The sequence below is a fragment of the Hemitrygon akajei genome, chromosome 6 (assembly GCF_048418815.1).
Source record: "Hemitrygon akajei chromosome 6, sHemAka1.3, whole genome shotgun sequence".
Classification (NCBI taxonomy): domain Eukaryota; kingdom Metazoa; phylum Chordata; class Chondrichthyes; order Myliobatiformes; family Dasyatidae; genus Hemitrygon; species Hemitrygon akajei.
The window spans coordinates 96624861-96644762 of NC_133129.1; the positions used below are offsets into that span (position 1 = coordinate 96624861).

Below are 19902 nucleotides of genomic sequence, written 5' to 3' on the forward strand. Positions count from 1 at the left end.
TGCCTCCATGGAAGTTTGTCAAAAGTTTTTGGTGACGTGCCAAATCTACACATACATCTAAGAAAGTAGAAATGCTATTGTGCCGTCTTTGTCATAGAGTCATAGAAAAGTACAGCTCAGAAACAGACCCTATGGCCCATCTAGTCCATGTCGAACCATTTAAACTGCTTTGCTCTGTCGACCTACAACAGAACCATACCAGCCCCCCATCCATATACCTATTCAAACTCGAAATGGAGCTTGCATCCACCACTTGCTCTTTGCCGGTCTTGTCTGACCCTGGAGCACGTGTCCGTTCTGATCACCCCCGGAGACACATGATTTGAACTCGTCACTTCTGTATGCTGGAAGAGACCGTGATTCGTACGTACGTGGCGTGTGCAAGACTGCAGCCCCTTTTCACGTATCCGTGAGGTGGGGGGGGGTTGGAATCTTGAAGGCTTCTTGCCTTCAGGTTGCGGGTGAGCCTGACTCTCTTCATAGTGGACATCCAGGACAGAGGCCGGCAGTGATGGAGAGGAGGATGTTCCTGTGGCTGGCCAAGATAGTTACCCGTGGGTCCTGGAAGGGGGCAGCAGAGGGTTCTGCCCGGGCTGACTGCCTGCTGATGAAGAACAAATATCTTGTGCTGGAGGGACTTGGCGAGTCAGGCAGTATCTATGGAAGGGAATAAACAGTCAACGTTTCGGACGAGATCTTTCATCAGGTCTCGGGCTGAAACGCCAACTGTTTATTCCCTGCTGATTTCCTCCACCATTTCATGTATGTTGCTCTGGATTTCCAGCATCTGCAGAAGCTCTCATGTTTAAAGCAAATACCTTGGCTATTTAAGTGTCTTGAGTGGAGGGGTGAAGATACATCTCTACAAAGGAGATGTAAGGTGCTCCTTCCCCCGCTAGCCTGCAGGTCACCCTTGGGCAAGGTGTAGCACCTGTTTAGACCCCGATCAGGGGTACACAAAGCCATGGGAGCAGGTGGTGGATGGTCTTGTGAGCAGCGGGTACAGATCACAAGTCCTGGTTATGTGACCACTGACACACGGCAGACAATTTCTGAAGAGTATTGATAATGGCTGGGGGTCACCCGTCTTGTAAAGACACTGACCAGAAGGTGGCAATGGCAAACCACTCCTGTAGAAAAATTTGCCAAGAATAATCATGGTGATGGATGAAGAGTACGAACAGATGGAAGACCAAGATCGCCCCCTTCGACTGACATGGCACACGATGACTGTCTGTCTTGTTCCTTTCTGTGCCTTGTGGCATATCGGGTGGCAACTTTGCCTTTTCTTTTGCATTTTTGTCTTTTTTTTGTGAGGTTGTACAAGGAACCGGCTGGATTCGAACCTGGGGCCACTCACCACAAAGTCCGGTGCAGATACCACCACACCACCAGCCGTCCTAAGTGTCTGTCTAAATGCAACTTAAACATAAAACAGTACGGGGAAGGAGGAGGAAGCTTCAGAGAGGTTACCAGGATTCTGCCTGAATTAGAGAGCATGTCTCACGCAGAAAGGTCCAGCGAGCTGGGGATTTTCTCTTAGGAGTGAATGGAACTGAGAGATGACTTGACAGAGATGTACAAGATGATGAGAGGTGATGTTGTGAGGGTACGTCTATGTCCCTGCCCAGGTAATCGTTGAGAAGGAACACACTGGTACCAGGGAGGTGTTCTGGCCCCAGTGGGCACCACAGGGGATAAATGTCATTCTCCATAGGAATGCCCTTTAGATTGTGTCAGTCACTGTTATTTTTTTCTTTGTTAGACCACCAAGCATTACTGCACAGTACAGGCATTTCAGCCTACGATGTTGTCCCGACCTTTCAACCTACTCCAAGGTCAAGCCAACCCTTCCTTCCCACATAATTCTCACACTTTGATATAGTGGCCTCTCTGAGCCCAAACAAGGTGCAATTGTTCATCCTTTACGATTGCCAGACACTGCTGGATATTAGGAACAGCAAGAACTGCAGGACTACCCCACTGGCAGGGTTCCTGACGTCGATGGAGCTGGACTTGCTGCACACCGTTTTGCACCCTGCTTCAGCCACCCAGCGAAGAGGTGTTGTGTCCAACAGAAGGTACAGGTGATTGTCTCGGATGTTCTTGTTGTGACCCCAGGACTCTGTCGGGCGTCGGTAATGTGGAGTCCAGTCCACTGGGGAGACCGGCAGCAGGGCGGCTGTGGTGGTGCGGACGAGACCCTCATTTGTGCCTCGGGGGTTGCCTGTTGCGGCCGCTGATGAAGGAGACGCCGGGAACTGGCAGTGTGCAACTGGATTTCTGTGCTGGGTTGGGGGCTGCCCCCCTCCTGTCAGTGCTGCCCTCCAGTGTTCACTCGGTGGAAGCCAAGTGGGATTACGTTCGTCTGGGGCTGCGCAGTGCGATATGAGGAACTGCTGCCGGCCGTTCCTGTAGAAACATGTCTCCAAGACAACCATCAGTCTCCGGGCCATGACGCTCAGGGACTGGATTATATTATTATTTTTAATTTTTTTTCTAAGTTTAAAGTAAATTTATTATCAAAGTACATATATGTCACCATATATAACCCTGAGGTTTATGTTCTTGTAGACGTACTTAATAAATCCATAATAGAATGATAGCCATAATAGAATCAATGAAAGACCACACCAACTTGGGCATTCAACCAGCAAAAGACAACAAACTGCACAAATACAGAAAGAAAGAAATAATAAATAAATATCGAGAACATGAGATGAAGAGCCCTTGAAAGTGAGTCCATAGGTTGTGAGAACATTTCAGTGATGGGGAAGTGAAGTTACCCCTCTGGTTCAAGAGCCTGTTGGTTGAGGGGTAGTAACTGTTCCTGAACCTGGTGGTGCGAGTCCTGAGGCTCCTGTACCTTCCTCCTGACAGCAGCAGTGAGAAGAGAGCATGGCCAGGATGCTGCTTTCCTGTGACAGCATCTTTATTAAACGCTTTTCTGTTTAAGCCGTGCCACATGTAAATATCTGTCCTGTACGGACTGGAGGAGCACCACAATCTTGTAAACACAAAGTACAATGCAGATGCTGGGGTCAAAGCAACATGTACAAACAAGCTGGAGGAACTCAGCGGGTCGGGCAGCATCCGTTGAAACAAGCAGTCAATGTTTCGTGTCAAGACCCTTCAACAGGACTGAAGAAGGAGGGGGCAGGGGTCCTATAAAGAAGGTGGGAGGGTGTGGAAAACCCAATCAGAGGAAAAATCAAGGGGTGGGGGAGGGGAAGCAGGAGGAGATAGGCAGGAGAGGTGAAGAAGGAATCTAAGGGGAAAGCACTATGGGTAGTAGAAGAAGGCAGAGTCATGAGAGGTGATGGGCAGCTAGAAGAGGAGACAGAGTGAAAGTGGGATGGGGGAAGGGAGAGGGAGGGAATTACCGGAAGTTGGAGAATTCGATGTTCATACCAAGGGGCTGGAGACTACCCAGACGGTATATGAGATGTTGTTCCTCCAACCGAAGTTTGGCCTCTTAACTTTCACCCAGCCCTCAAATTCACTTGGTCCATCTCGGACACCTCTCTCCCCTTTCTCGATCTCTCGGTCTCCATCTCTGGAGATAGACTATCCACTGACATCTTCTATAAACCCACTGACTCCCATAACTACCTTGATTATAGCTCTTCCCACCCTGCCAATTGCAAAAATTCTATTCCCTATTCCCAGTTCCTCTGTCTCTGCCCCCAGGATGAGGCTTTCCATTCCAGGACATCTCAAATGTCCTCTTTCTTTAAGAATCGTCATTTCTCTTCTGCTGTCATCAATGATGCCCTCACCCGCATCTCCTCCATTTCCCGCACTTCAGCCCTCACCCCATCCTCCCGTCACCACAACAGGGACCGTGTTCCCCTTGTCCTCACCTACCACCCCACCAGCCTCCGGATCCAGCACATTATCCTCCGCAACTTCCGCCACCTTCAACAGGACCCCACCACTAAGCGCATCTTTCCCTCTCTACCCCTCTCTGCTTTTCACAAGGATCATTCCCTCCGTGACTGCCTGGTCCACACGTCCCTCCCTACAGATCTCCCACATGGTACTTATCCCTGCAAGCGTAAGTGCTACACCTGTCCCTACACCTCATCTCTTACCACCATTTAGGGCCCCAAACAGTCCTTCCAGGTGAGGCAACACTTCACTTGTGAGTCTGTTGGGGTCATCCATTGCATCTGGTGCTCCCGGTGCGGCCTCCTCTACATCGGCGAGACCCGACGCAGATTGGGGGACCGCTTCGTCGAGCACCTCCGCTCCGTCCGCCACAACAGACAGGATCTCCCGGTTGCCACCCACTTCAACTCTGCTTCACATTCCCATTCGGATATGTCCATACATGGCCTCCTCTACTGCCATGATGAGGCCAAACTCAGGTTGGAGGAACAACATCTCATATACCGTCTGGGTAGTCTCCAGCCCCTTGGTATGAACATCGAATTCTCCAACTTCCGGTAATTCCCTCCCACTCCCTTCCCCCATCCCACCTTCACTCTGTCTCCTCTTCTAGCTCCCTATCACCTCTCATGACTCTGCCTTCTACCACCCATAGTGGTTTCCCCTTAGATTCCTCCTTTACCTCTCCTGCCTATCCCTTCCCCCACCCCTTGATCTTTCCTCTGATTGGTTTTCCACCCTCCCCCCACCCTGCCCTCCTTCTTCAGTCCTGACGAAGGGTCTCGACCCGAAACGTTGACTGCTCATTTCAACGGATGCTGCCTGACCTGCTGAGTTCATCCAGCTTGTTTGTACCACAATCTTGTTGTCTTGAGCAATGACAATAAAGCTCTATTCTGTTCTATATTTTCCTCCAATCACCTTAAAATTATACCCCCTTGTATTAGCCATTTCTGCCCTGTGTAATATCTCTGACCGCCCACTCGATCTGTGCACCTGTGTCACCTCTTGTTGCAGCATTACAGAATTGTAATTTGCGATAAATGTGTATTTGTAAGTAAGAAAGGGGTGTGTTGACTCCTTTCCTGTGTCCCTTCCTGCACAGCCCGAGTCCGGGAACGAGCTGGAGGCGCTCACGGGCTGCGGTCTGGTGAAGGGCCACGCCTACGGAGTGACGGAAGTGCGGGGTCTCCGGCCTGGCCATGGAATCTGGTCACTTTTCAGCGCCGAGAAGCTGAAACTGGTGCGGTTACGGAACCCGTGGGGCAGCACTGAGTGGGACGGACCCTGGAGCGATGGGTGAGTCTCCCGGTGACTGCCAGTACACATAACTCACATGCACGCACGCACGCACGCACGCACTCACACACACTCACTCACTCACACACACACACACACACACACACACACACCGCACGCACGCACTCACACACACTCACACACACACACACACACACACACACACACACACACACACACACACACACACACACACACACACACACACACACACACACACACACACACACACACACACACACACCTTTTGCTGGAGGAACTCAGCAGGCCAGACAGCATATACGGAGGGGAATAAATAGACGAGGTTTTGAGCCAAGATCCTTCATCAGCTCTCACCCTGAAACGTCGACTGTTCGTTCATCCTCCACAGATGCTGCCTGACTTGCTGTGTTACTCCAGCACGTTGTGTGTGTGTGTTGCTCTGTGTGGCAAAACCAAACCAAAACCATTCAGAGACCAGCACGGGGAATTGACGCACTCTCCTAATACTGAAGTTCAAAAGTACGTTCAATCCTTTACTGAGAAACCAGCAAAGACAAACTATCATGTGACGATAAAGCAGATGGTTCAATGGTTCCATTTCATATAAGAGAATGTACACAGTATGTAACCTGAAATTCTTCCTCTTCACAGACACCCACGAAACAGAAAACCCCAAATAATGAATACTAGAACCCCGAAGCCCCTCTGTCACAGCAGCAAAGCACCTACCCTCCCCGTTCCACCTCCCTCAGCAAAGGCACAAGCCCCCCCCACCAATAGCAAAGCCCCCAGAGAGACCGTGATCTATCGATCTCTCCCCTCCCCCTCTCTAAAACAAGGGAGACAGATATCAGTCCAGCCACAGCAAGAGTGATTTTGGTGTTACCCTCAGCAGCAATGCTTTTATTTTGAGGTCCCTGACTCGAGAATCGGCAGCAAACTCTCTCACCGTTGACAGAGAGAGAGAGAGATCTCCCGAGTGCGGAGGTCTCCGACAGCCACACCCGCCGTCTCAATGTTCCGAGGACCAGCACCGCCTCAGTCAGCGACACCGGCAGGAAATCGGCTCATCTGCAAAGCCGCACGAGGCAGCACCCTGAACATACGTGTCTCCCAGGCCACTCGGTGGTCTCCAAGAGTGGGAACCCACTGCCCTGAAGAGCCGCGGTTTGAGTGCAAGCCATAGATCATGGACTCCGACAGAACCCCAGCCACTTTAAAAAGGAAAGAGGAGACATTAGAGAGCAGAATTTTAAACTGTTTCATAGATGGACTGGATGAAGTTGCCCTCTGAAAACTAGTGATATAACAAAATAAGCAGCCCAAGCATATTCCAATGGATTTAAACCAAACATTCTTAAACAATAAATATCTGGATCCATGACTTCCTCACTGGAAGACCACTATCTGTGCAGATCAGAAATCACATCTCCATCTCACTGAAAATCAACACTGGCGCACCTCAGGGTGTGTGCTTAGCCCACTGCTCTTCCCTCTACACCCACGACTGTGTGGCTAGGCACAGCTCCAATGCCATCATGATTTGTTGATGATACAACTATTGTTGGCAGAATTTCACATGGTGACGGGAGGGTGCACGGGAGCGAGATATGCCAGCCGGTCGAGTGGAGTCATAGCAACAACCAGTGTTAGCAACACCAAAGAATTGATTGTGGACTTCAGAAAGGGTAAGGCGAGGGAACACACACCAGTCCTCATAGAGGGATCAGGGTGAGCAACTTCAAGTCCCTGGGTGTCAACCTCTCTAAGGATCATCCTGGGCCTGACAGAGTGATTGAATTACAAAGAAGGTACGATAGCGGCTGTGTTTCATTGGGAGTCTGAGGAGATTTGGTTTGTCAGCAAAGTATCTCTCAGATTGCTACAGATGTACCATGAGAACATTCCAACTGGCTGCACTGTCTGGTGTGGGGGGTGGGGGACGGATACTGCACAGGAGCGAAAGAAACTACAGGAAGTTGTACACTGCTGATAGCCTACAGGGGAGAGGTTAACACCCTGACACAACGGTGCCAAGATGACAATCTCTCAATGTCCAAAAAACAAAAGAGCTGATCGTGGATTACGGAGGAATGGAGACAGGCTCGGCCCGATCAACATCAATGGGTCTGCAGTTGAGAGGGTGAGTAGTTTCATGTTCCTCGGTATACACATCACCGATGATCTCACCTGGACTGTACACAAAAAATGCACAACAGTATCTGTTCCACCTCAGGCGACTGAAGAAGTTCGACATGAGCCCCCAAATCCTCACGACCTTCTACAGGGGCACCATTGAGAGCATCCTGACTGGCTGTATCACCGCCTGGTATGGGAACTGCACCAACCTTGATCGCTGGGCACTGCAGAGAGTGGTATGGACTGCCCAGCACATCTGTGGGTGTGAACATCTCTTCATTGAGGACATTTCTAGCAGCAGGTGCAGAAAGAAGGCCTGGAAGATCATCAGGGACTGCAGTCACCCCAACCATAAACTGTTTCAGCAGCTTCCGTCTAGGAAGCGGTACCACAGCATTAAAGTCAGGACCAACCGGCTACAGGACAGCTTCTCTCTAAAAACCATCAGGCTTTTAAATTCACATGTCTGTACATTGTGATGGAATCATAGCACAAAGATTTTTACTCCCTCGCGTTGTGGGATAGATGTAAGTTTTAAATAAATTCAAACTCAGACAGCTCCATCATGGGTACCAGCCTCCCCAGCATCCAGAACATCTTCAAGGAGCGACGCCTCAAAAAGGCAGCGTCTTTCATTAAAGACCCCCACCACCCAGGACGTGCCCTCTTCTCATTGCTACCATCAGGAGGGAGGTACAGAAGCCTGAAGGCACACACTCAGCGACTCAGGAACAGCTTCTTCCCTTCAGCCATCTGATTTCTGGATGGACATTGAACCCATGAACACTACATCGCTACTTTTTTTCTCTTTTGCCTTACTTATTTAACTTTTTAAAATATATCCACTTCTTAATATAATTTACAGATATTATAATTATGTATTGCAATGTACTGCTGCTACATAACAACGAAATTCACAACATATGCCAGTGATAGTAAACCTGATTCTGATCCTGATGTTGGGAATGGTGAGGGTGGAGCACAGCGGGAGGGGTGTGGGACAGGTGGCAGAGAAGGAGTGCCAGGGGAGGGTGCAGACACACCCAGCCCTGAGACACCAGGCAAGGTCATTTGATTCCAGACAATTGGATTATTGATCATTATAGAATGATCCGTGGTGCTTCCCCCTCCCTCCCCCTTTTCCCAACCATGATTCCCCTTTCCCTGCCCCCTTCCCACTCTCAAACCACAATAGAGACCCAGATCGGAATCAGGTTTATCATCACTTACGTACTTGAAATTTGTTTTTGCGGCAGCAGTACAGTGCAATACATAAAATTACAATACTGTGCAAAAGTCTTAGGTAGCCTGGCTAAATATATATGTCTAAGACAGTGTTCTATGCACAGTGTTGTACATGCCAGTTATCTAGGTGTGGCTAAAATAGAGGCGTTGGCTCAAAGTTTTGTCCGGTGGCCTGGTGTAGATCGGCTGATCGAGCAGCTTGCCGTGACCCGTGTGGGATGCCAACACGTCCAGAAGTAATGTATTCAGAGCTGTCGGAACCACTTCCTGCAGTCCCAGGGACACTTCCTGCAGTCCCAGGGTGAATTCCTGCAGTCCCAGGGTCACTTCCTGCAGTCCCAGGGACACTTCCTGCAGTCCCAGGGTGAATTCCTGCAGTCCCAGGGTCACTTCCTGCAGTCCCAGGGTCACTTCCTGCAGTCCCAGGGACACTTCCTGCAGTCCCAGGGACACTTCCTGCGGTCCCAGGGTGAATTCCTGCAGTCCCAGGGACACTTCCTGCAGTCCCAGGGTCACTTCCTGCAGTCCCAGGGACACTTCCTGCAGTCCCAGGGTCACTTCCTGCGGTCCCAGGGTGAATTCCTGCAGTCCCAGGGACACTTCCTGCAGTCCCAGGGTCACTTCCTGCAGTCCCAGGGTCACTTCCTGCAGTCCCAGGGACACTTCCTGCAGTCCCAGGGTGAATTCCTGCAGTCCCAGGGTGAATTCCTGCAGTCCCAGGGTCACTTCCTACAGTCCCAGGGTCACTTCCTGCAGTCCCAGGGTGAATTCCTGCAGTCCCAGGGACACTTCCTGCAGTCCCAGGGTCACTTCCTGCAGTCCCAGGGTGAATTCCTGCAGTCCCAGGGTCACTTCCTGCAGTCCCAGGGACACTTCCTGCAGTCCCAGGGTGAATTCCTGCAGTCCCAGGGTCACTTCCTGCAGTCCCAGGGTGAATTCCTGCAGTCCCAGGGACACTTCCTGCAGTCCCAGGGACACTTCCTGCAGTCCCAGGGTCACTTCCTGCAGTCCCAGGGTGAATTCCTGCAGTCCCAGGGTCACTTCCTGCAGTCCCAGGGTCACTTCCTGCAGTCCCAGGGACACTTCCTGCAGTCCCAGGGTGAATTCCTGCAGTCCCAGGGACACTTCCTGCAGTCCCAGGGACACTTCCTGCAGTCCCAGGGTCACTTCCTGCAGTCCCAGGGTGAATTCCTGCAGTCCCAGGGTCACTTCCTGCAGTCCCAGGGTGAATTCCTGCAGTCCCAGGGTGAATTCCTGCAGTCCCAGGGTCACTTCCTGCAGTCCCAGGGTGAATTACTGCAGTCCCAGGGTCACTTCCTGCAGTCCCAGGGACACTTCCTGCAGTCCCAGGGTCACTTCCTGCAGTCCCAGGGTCACTTCCTGCAGTCCCAGGGTGAATTCCTGCAGTCCCAGGGTCTCTTTCTGCAGTCCCAGGGACACTTCCTGCAGTCCCAGGGTCACTTCCTGCAGTCCCAGGGTCACTTCCTGCAGTCCCAGGGACACTTCCTGCAGTCCCAGGGTCACTTCCTGCAGTCCCAGGATGAATTCCTGCAGTCCCAGGGTCACTTCTTGCAGTCCCAGGGTCACTTCCTGCAGTCCCAGGGTCACTTCCTGCAGTCCCAGGGACACTTCCTGCAGTCCCAGGGTGAATTCCTGCAGTCCCAGGGTCACTTCCTGCAGTCCCAGGGTCACTTCTTGCAGTCCCAGGGTGAATTCCTGCAGTCCCAGGGTCACTTCCTGCAGTCCCAGGGTGAATTCCTGCAGTCCCAGGGTCACTTCCTGCAGTCCCAGGGTCACTTCCTGCAGTCCCAGGGACAATTCCTGCAGTCCCAGGGACACATCCTGCAGCCCCAGGGACACTTCCTGCAGTCCCAGGGTGAATTCCTGCAGTCCCAGGGTCACCCTGCAGTCCCAGGGACACTTCCTGCAGTCCCAGGGTCAATTCCTGCAGTCCCAGGGTGAATTCCTGCAGTCCCAGGGTCACTTCTTGCAGTCCCAGGGACACTTCCTGCAGTCCCAGGGTCACTTCCTGCAGTCCCAGGGTCACTTCCTGCAGTCCCAGGGTCACTTCTTGCAGTCCCAGGGTGAATTCCTGCAGTCCCAGGGTCACTTCCTGCAGTCCCACGGTGAATCCCTGCAGTCCCAGGGTCACTTCTTGCAGTCCCAAGGTGAATTCCTGCAGTCCCAGGGTCACTTCCTGCAGTCCCAGGGTCACTTCCTGCAGTCCCAGGGACACTTCCTGCAGTCCCAGGGTCACTTCTTGCAGTCCCAGGGTGAATTCCTGCAGTCCCAGGGTCACTTCCTGCAGTCCCAGGGACACTTCCTGCAGTCCCAGGGTCACTTCCTGCAGTCCCAGGGTCACTTCTTGCAGTCCCAGGGTGAATTCCTGCAGTCCCAGGGTCACTTCCTGCAGTCCCAGGGTGAATTCCTGCAGTCCCAGGGTCACTTCTTGCAGTCCCAGGGTCAATTCCTGCAGTCCCAGGGTCACTTCCTGCAGTCCCAGGGTCACTTCCTGCAGTCCCAGGGTCAATTCCTGCAGTCCCAGGGTCACTTCCTGCAGTCCCAGGGTGAATTCCTGCAGTCCCAGGGACACTTCCTGCAGTCCCAGGGTCAATTCCTGCAGTCCCAGGGTCACTTCCTGCAGTCCCAGGGACACTTCCTGCAGTCCCAGGGTCACTTCCTGCAGTCCCAGGGACACTTCCTGCAGTCCCAGGGTCACTATGGAAGTGGCCCGAGCCTGAGGTTGTTGCTCAAGGCTCATCTGCCCAGCAGAGTGACCTCCTGGTAAGGAAGTTCGATTTCCTCCAAGAGTAAGAAATCCTTAGGCTGGAAAGGGACAATTTAAAATATCGAGTCAGAGTTTGTAGCTAAGCACGTTGTGTGCTTTAATATTTCAGTAATATTGTAATTCATTATAGGTTATATGTGAAAGTATGTGAATGACATACGTCATGACATCACCACATCAGGTGTGCTTCACAGCAGAAGAGCTAAGCGTCCACATTTTCCCGGGCCCCCGTGTTTTCCTTTCGATTAGATTTTGGAGTTACAAACTGCTGGCCGTGGGGTCAGGGGAATGTGGTCCAAGACTGCATGAGGTGAAGGGGGTTGTGGGGGTAGTGGGTCGGACAGTGAGACGAGGGGTCGTAATAGAGGTTCTGGAGTTGGAGGGTTGATGGGGAGAAGGAGATTCTGCAGATGCTGGAAATCAAGTTCAACACACACAAAATGCTGGAAGAGCTCAGCAGGTCAGGTGGCATCTATGGAGAGGAATAAGCAGTCTCGGTTTTGGGCCAAGACCCTTCATCGAGGCATTAACATATGAGGTGTCGGTTACCGCTGCCTTCTCCCGTTTTGTTCCCAGGTCAGAAGAATGGGAAAGAGTCGGCAAGAGGGAGCGGGAGAAGATGGGAGTGACCGTCAAGGATGACGGGGAATTCTGGTAACTTTCTTCCCCCGACAAGCTCTGTAACCTTCCCCACCCCCCATCACTCTAATTCTGGCCTTCAAGTTGACCCGAATTTAATCACATTGCCAGTAGTGGCCCTGAAATCCCCCTAGTAAACCTCCCACCTCGACACCCCACCCTGCTGAACACCCAACCCGGAGTTTGTTTTCTGAACAGTTCTATCTCCATTGTAGGTGAGATGTTAACATTACAGTCCCTCCTTGCCACCCTTCCCATCACACAACGCTCCCTCCTCCGTGCCTTGCCTCTCCCATGGTGCAGTGCTCCTGCCACATTGCTACGTCCCACGGTGTGGCACTCTCTCCTCACCTCCTTTACTGCCTCCCATCCCACAGGGCAGAGTTCCCTCCTCGGAGTGGCATGTCCTTCTCACGCTCCTCCCTCTAGCCGTCACCACGTTCTTCCTTCAGGATAACTGCACTCGAGACTCTGTGTTTGACCTCGCCCCCAGGATGAGCTTCGAGGACTTCACGCGGAACTTCACCGACCTGGTAGTGTGCCGACGCATTAACACCTCCGTCCTCAGCTTCCACAAGACCTGGGTGGAGGCCCGGACCTTCAGCCAGTGGTCAGTGAGCGCCAACGCTCTCCAGAACCGCAGTGGGGGATGCCTGAATAACCGGCACACCTTTCTACAGAACCCGCAGGTCCGGGCCAGCTTGGCTCCTCGCACACCTCCCAGGAGAACATGAGGGTCCGGGGGGCGGGGGGGGGCAGCAGGGAATAATCAGGCAGGGCACCAGATCACCAAACACGGAGGAGGAGGGCTCTGAGGAGAGTCGGGAAGATGGAGGGAATTCCAGAGCTCGGGACACGTGCAGCAAACAGAGTGAGGAACAGTGACTGGGATGACAGAGAGGTTGCAACTAGAGTAGGGGAGATGAATTGGAGGGGGTTACAGGGAGGGGTGTAGGAGATGGAGGGGGTTACAGAGACAGGGAGGGGTGTCGGGGATGGTGGGGGTTACAGAGACAGGGAGGGGTGTAGGAGATGGAGGGGGTTACAGAGACAGGGAGGGGTGTAGGGGATGGAGGGGATTACAGAGACAGGGAGGGGTGTCGGGGATGGAGGGGGTTACAGAGACAGGGAGGGGTGTAGGAGATGGAGGGGGTTACAGAGACAGGGAGGGGTGTAGGGGATGGAGGGGATTACAGAGACAGGGAGGGGTGTAGGGGATGGAGGGGGTTACAGAGACAGGGAGGGGTGTAGGGGCCGGAGGGGTGTAGGGAATGGAGGGGGTTACAGAGACAGGGAGTGGTGTAGGGGATGGAGGGGGTGACGGAGACAGGGAGGGGTGTCGGGGATGTAGGGGGTTACAGAGACAGGGAGGGGTGTAGGGGATGGAGGGGGTTACAGAGACAGGGAGGGGTGTCGGGGATGGAGGGGGTTACAGAGACAGGGAGGGGTGTAGGGGCCGGAGAGGGTTACAGAGACAGGGAGGGGTGTCGGGGATGGAGGGGGTTACAGAGACAGGGAGGGGTGTAGGGGATGGAGGGGGTTACAGAGACGGGGAGGGGTGTAGGGGATGGAGGGGGTTACAGAGACAGGGAGGGGTGTAGGGGATGGAGGGGGTTACAGAGACAGGGAGTGGTGTAGGGGATGGAGGGGGTGACAGAGACAGGGAGTGGTGTAGGGGATGGAGGGGGTTACAGAGACGGGGAGGGGTGTAGGGGATGGAGGGGGTTACAGAGACAGGGAGGGGTGTAGGGACCGGAGGGGGTTACAGAGACAGGGAGGGGTGTAGGGGATGGAGGGGGTGACAGAGACAGGGAGGGGTGTCGGGGATGGAGGGGGTTACAGAGACAGGGAGGGGTGTAGGGGCCGGAGAGGGTTACAGAGACAGGGAGAGGTGTAGGGGATGGAGGGGGTTACAGAGACAGGGAGGGGTGTAGGGGATGGAGGGGGTTACAGAGACAGGGAGGGGTGTAGGGGATGGAGAGGGTTACAGAGACAGGGAGGGGTGTAGGGAATGGAGGGGGTGACAGAGACAGGGAGGGGTGTCGGGGATGGAGGGGGTTACAGAGACAGGGAGGGGTGTCGGGGATGGGGGGTTACAGAGACGGAGGGGTGTAGGGGATGGAGGGGGTTACAGAGACAGGGAGGGGTGTAGGAGATGGAGGGGGTTACAGAGACAGGGAGGGGTGTAGGGGATGGAGGGGATTACAGAGACAGGGAGGGGTGTCGGGGATGGAGGGGGTTACAGAGACAGGGAGGGGTGTAGGAGATGGAGGGGGTTACAGAGACAGGGAGGGGTGTAGGGGATGGAGGGGATTACAGAGACAGGGAGGGGTGTCGGGGATGGAGGGGGTTACAGAGACAGGGAGGGGTGTAGGAGATGGAGGGGGTTACAGAGACAGGGAGGGGTGTAGGGGATGGAGGGGATTACAGAGACAGGGAGGGGTGTAGGGGATGGAGGGGGTTACAGAGACAGGGAGGGGTGTAGGGGCCGGAGGGGTGTAGGGAATGGAGGGGGTTACAGAGACAGGGAGTGGTGTAGGGGATGGAGGGGGTGACGGAGACAGGGAGGGGTGTCGGGGATGTAGGGGGTTACAGAGACAGGGAGGGGTGTAGGGGATGGAGGGGGTTACAGAGACAGGGAGGGGTGTCGGGGATGGAGGGGGTTACAGAGACAGGGAGGGGTGTAGGGGCCGGAGAGGGTTACAGAGACAGGGAGGGGTGTCGGGGATGGAGGGGGTTACAGAGACAGGGAGGGGTGTAGGGGATGGAGGGGGTTACAGAGACGGGGAGGGGTGTAGGGGATGGAGGGGGTTACAGAGACAGGGAGGGGTGTAGGGGATGGAGGGGGTTACAGAGACAGGGAGTGGTGTAGGGGATGGAGGGGGTGACAGAGACAGGGAGTGGTGTAGGGGATGGAGGGGGTTACAGAGATGGGGAGGGGTGTAGGGGATGGAGGGGGTTACAGAGACAGGGAGGGGTGTAGGGACCGGAGGGGGTTACAGAGACAGGGAGGGGTGTAGGGGATGGAGGGGGTGACAGAGACAGGGAGGGGTGTCGGGGATGGAGGGGGTTACAGAGACAGGGAGGGGTGTAGGGGCCGGAGAGGGTTACAGAGACAGGGAGAGGTGTAGGGGATGGAGGGGGTTACAGAGACAGGGAGGGGTGTAGGGGATGGAGGGGGTTACAGAGACAGGGAGGGGTGTAGGGGATGGAGAGGGTTACAGAGACAGGGAGGGGTGTAGGGAATGGAGGGGGTGACAGAGACAGGGAGGGGTGTCGGGGATGGAGGGGGTTACAGAGACAGGGAGGGGTGTCGGGGATGGGGGGTTACAGAGACGGAGGGGTGTAGGGGATGGAGGGGGTTACAGAGACAGGGAGGGGTGTAGGGGATGGGGGGTTACAGAGACGGAGGGGTGTAGGGGATGGAGGGGGTTACAGAGACAGGGAGGGGTGTAGGGGATGGAGGGGGTTACAGAGACAGGGAGGGGTGTTGGGGATGGATGGGGTTACAGAGACAGGGAGGGGTGTAGGGGATGGGGGGTTACAGGGGTGGAGGGGGTTACAGAGACAGGGAGGGGTGTCGGGGATGGAGGGCGATAAAGAGACAGGGAGGGGTGTAGGGGCCGGAGGGGGTTACAGAGACAGGGAGGGGTGTAGTGGATGGAGGGGGTTACAGAGACAGGGAGGGGTGTAGGGGATGGAGGGGGTGACAGAGACAGGGAGGGGTGTCGGGGATGGAGGGGGTTACAGAGACAGGGAGGGGTGTCGGGGATGGGGGGTTACAGAGACGGAGGGGGTTACAGAGACAGGGAGGGGTGTAGGGGATGGGGGGTTACAGAGACGGAGGGGTGTAGGGGATGGAGGGGGTTACAGAGACAGGGAGGGGTGTAGGGGATGGGGGGTTACAGGGATGGAGGGGGTTACAGAGACAGGGAGGGGTGTCGGGGATGGAGGGCGATAAAGAGACAGGGAGGGGTGTAGGGGCCGGAGGGGGTTACAGAGACAGGGAGGGGTGTAGTGGATGGAGGGGGTTACAGAGACAGGGAGGGGTGTAGGGGATGGAGGGGGTGACAGAGACAGGGAGGGGTGTCGGGGATGGAGGGGGTTACAGAGACAGGGAGGGTGTAGGGGATGGAGGGGGTTACAGAGACGGAGGGGTGTAGGGGATGGAGGGGGTTACAGAGACAGGGAGGGGTGTAGGGGATGGAGGGGGTTACAGAGACAGGGAGGGGTGTCGGGGATGGAGGGGGTTACAGAGACAGGGAGGGGTGTAGGGGATGGAGGGGGTTACAGAGACGGAGGGGTGTCGGGGATGGAGGGGGGTTACAGGGACAGGGAGCGGTGTATGAACTGGAGAGGATGACGGGGGTATGGAGGGGTGTATCGTGGGGAAGGGGATGGGTGTAAAGTCATTATGTGTTGCCATGGTGTGGGGGAGCCGAGGAGCCGGAGGCGGTGACCTGGTCCAGCACCATCTTGAGCCTCCCTCCTGGCTCTCTGAGTGAGGTTGGTCTGCCTCGCTGTGTCTGGCCTCTCATCCTGCTCTCTCTGTTTTCCAACCCCCCCCTCCCATACCACAGTTTGTTTTCCACCTGTCCAGTGAAGACACGGCCCTACTCTCACTGCAACAGGAGGACAGGAGGGAACATCGCTGTGAGGGCAGTGGCCATAACCTCTCCATTGGCTTTGAGATCTTCAGGGTGAGTGCAGTTTCCCCCGACCTTCTCGAGTCCCTCTCCCTCTTCAGCTCCCTGTCAACACAGATGAGCAGATTAGTACTGGTTTATTGTTGTCACGTGTACCAAACTGCAGTGAAAATCTTGCCTTGCACACTGTCCATACAGATCACAGTGCATCGAGGTAGAGCAAGGTAAAACAGTAACAATGCAGGATGAAGTGTAACAGCTCCAGAGAGGGAGCAGGGCAGGCAGACAATAAGGTGCACGATCATAACGAGGTAGGTTTTGAGGCCAAGGGACAAATTTTTCCTACAAGAGTCTGATAACAATGGGTTAGAAGCTTTCCTTGAGCCTGGTGATATGTCCTTTCAGGCTTTTGTATCTCCTGCCCGATGGGAGGGGGGGAAGAGGGAAGATCTGGTGTAGGTGAGGCTCTCTGATTACGCTGGCTGCTTTACTGAGGCAGCGAGAAGCGTAGACAGAGTGTGGAGGGGAGACTGGTCAAGAATGTACGGGCCACCATTAGTAAGGTTGCAGAGGACATCGCTGACAGTGAAGAAACCCTGCCAGGGTTAGGGTGCAGAACAGCCTACCCAGTAAGTTAAGGAAGGGCGGATAGAGTCTAAATTCAGAGTTAAGTGTTGGGTTTTGTGAGGTCAAACTAGGACTGTTCCACAGTGAGCAGCAGGGCCCTGGTGATTGTTGCAGTACAATTACACAGACACAAGAATGTCTGCTGTTGATCCAAAGCTGGAGATCCTCAGCAAGTTCAAAGGTTCCATTTAATATCAGAGGATGTGTACAACATACAACCTGAAACTCTTACTCTCCACAGACACCCACGAAACAGAAGAAACCCCCCCCCCCCAAAGACTGAATGACAGGAAAACGTTGGAACCCCAAAACCTCCCCCCTCCCACACACAAGCAGCAGCAAAGACATCAACCCTCCCCCCCACCGCCTCAGCAAGACATCAACATACACTGCTGTCTCGATGTTCCAATCGGCGCCACCAATGAGGAATCAGTTCATCCGCGGGGCCGTCTCCCCGGTCGCTCCTGGAGCCGTCAAAAACGCTAGGCTGCCGGACGTGCTCGGCGAGCAGGGCCCCACCATCGCGAAGAACCACAGTTTGAGTGCAGCTGGAGATCACGGACTCCGACGGGACCCCAGCCACCTTGAAAAGGAAAGAAGAGACATTACAGAGAAGAATTTTAAACTGTTTCACAGAGAGACTGGAAGAAGTCACCCTCTGGTGTCATCTTTAGCTCCCCTCCCTCCAGGTAGCACCTGTGGAAATGTGGAGGAACTCAGCAAGTCACGGTTCCCTGAAAGTGGTGTCACAGACAGACGTACTGGTGAAAACACACAAACCTGAAGACATATCCCATCAGGCTCACGGGCAGCATCTAGCCCGCTGTTATCACTCTATTGAATGGACCTCTTGTACTTTAAGTTGGACTATAGACCTCACAATCTACCTTATTGTCCGCATTCTCTGTAACGAGCAAACTAAACTGGATGCAATTTACTGACCGATGCGTCTGTGGGGTCGGGGCCGAGGGGTGAGCTGTGGATACCCGAGGAAACAACGCGCACAGCGACAGATAACCAGGTATAGGGGCCAGCCGAGATCACTCAGCCGTTATTGGCTGGGCCTCAGCGGAGACTAGCGGCCAGTGCAACAGCCAACCGATCAGAACAAGTTGGACCAATATAAACGCGAGCACTCGGCAGAAACAGCGCTCTATAATGTCACCTTGACCGGTGACAAAATGTTTGCGAACGAGCCTCCAGGATCAGTGGACAACCCAACAGACAAGCAGCCAGCCCCAGCTACCAATCGTTTATTTCACTTTATTCTGCATTAAGATGATGAGAGGCATTGATCGTGTGGATAGTCAGAGGCTTTTTCCCAGGGCTGAAATCATTGCCACGAGAGGACACAGGTGCTGGAGTGTAGGTACAGAGGAGATGTCAGGGGTAAGTTTTTTACTCAGAGAGTGTTGAGTGCGTGGAATGGGCTGCTGGCAACGGTGGTGGAGGTGGATACGATAGGGTCTTTTAAGAGACTTTTACATAGGTACATGGAGCTTAGAAAAATAGAGGGCTATGGGTAAGCCTAGTAATTTCTAAGGTAGGGACATGTTCAGCACAACTTTGTGGGCTGAAGGGCCTGTATTGTGCTGTAGGGTTTCTATGTTACTGTTCTACCTCAGTACAATGTAATTTGATCTGTATAAACGGTACAAAAGACAAGCTTCTCTTTGTGTGTTTTGCTACATGTGATGTTAATGACTCAATCCCAAAGAATGTATTTGGCACACTGCCTTACATCATCAGTCAGGACAATGACTGTCCAGTGCCTATAAAAAGTATTCACCTTCCCTGAAAGTTTTCCTGTTTTATTGTTTTACAACACTGAATCACAGTGGATTTAATTTGGCTTTTTTGACACTGATCAACAGAAAGACTCTTTTGTGCCAAAGTGAAAACAGATCTCTACAAAGTGATCTAAATTAATTACAAATATAAAACACAAAATAATTGATTGTACTGTTTAAGTATGTACCCTTTAATATGACACAGCAAATCATCACCAGTGCAGCCAACTGGTTTTAAAAGTCACGTAATTAAATAAATGGAGACCTGTGTTGCACTCAAGGTGTTTCAATTGTCTTAAAAATACCCCTGTATCTGGAAGGTTCAGCTGCTGGTGAGTCAGTATCCTGGCAAAAACTACACCACAAAGACAAAAGAACATTCCAAGAAACTCTGCAAAAAGGTTATTGAAAAGCACAAGTCAGGAGATGATAAAAGAAATTTCCAAGTCACTGAATATCCCTGGGAGCACGATTAAGACAATCATCAAGAAATGGAAAGAATATGGCACAGCTATAAATGAGGGAGGCCACCAAGATACCTATGACAACTCTGGAGGAGTTAAAAGCTTCAGTGGCCGAGATGGGAGAGTGGCAAAGAGAAAGCCACTGTTGAAAAAAAAACATGAAATCTTGGCTCGAGTTTGACAGGAAGTATGTGGGAGACCCTGAAGTCAGCTGGAAGAAGATTTTGTGGTCTGACGAAACCAAAATTGAGCTTTTCGGCCATCAAAGTAATGACAGAAGGTAAAAGGAATGCGACAAAATTGGATTAGATTAGATTCAACTTTATTGTCATTGTGCTGAGTACAGATACAAAGCCAATGAAATGCAGTTAGCATCTAACCAGAAATGCAAA

The 19902-nt window shown here is 53.2% G+C and overlaps 1 protein-coding gene across 2 annotated transcripts in view; it reads left to right on the top strand.

Moving 5' to 3' along the window:
* Positions 1 to 19902, top strand: part of LOC140729318 (calpain-5) — a 56717-nt gene that overhangs the window by 25614 nt on the left and 11201 nt on the right. For both annotated transcript variants that reach the window (XM_073048945.1, XM_073048946.1), the window contains 4 exons: positions 4997 to 5190; positions 11921 to 11998; positions 12477 to 12672; positions 16564 to 16683. In XM_073048945.1, the coding sequence (XP_072905046.1) occupies positions 4997 to 5190; positions 11921 to 11998; positions 12477 to 12672; positions 16564 to 16683 (588 nt within the window). The remainder of the gene's footprint in view (positions 1 to 4996; positions 5191 to 11920; positions 11999 to 12476; positions 12673 to 16563; positions 16684 to 19902) is intronic.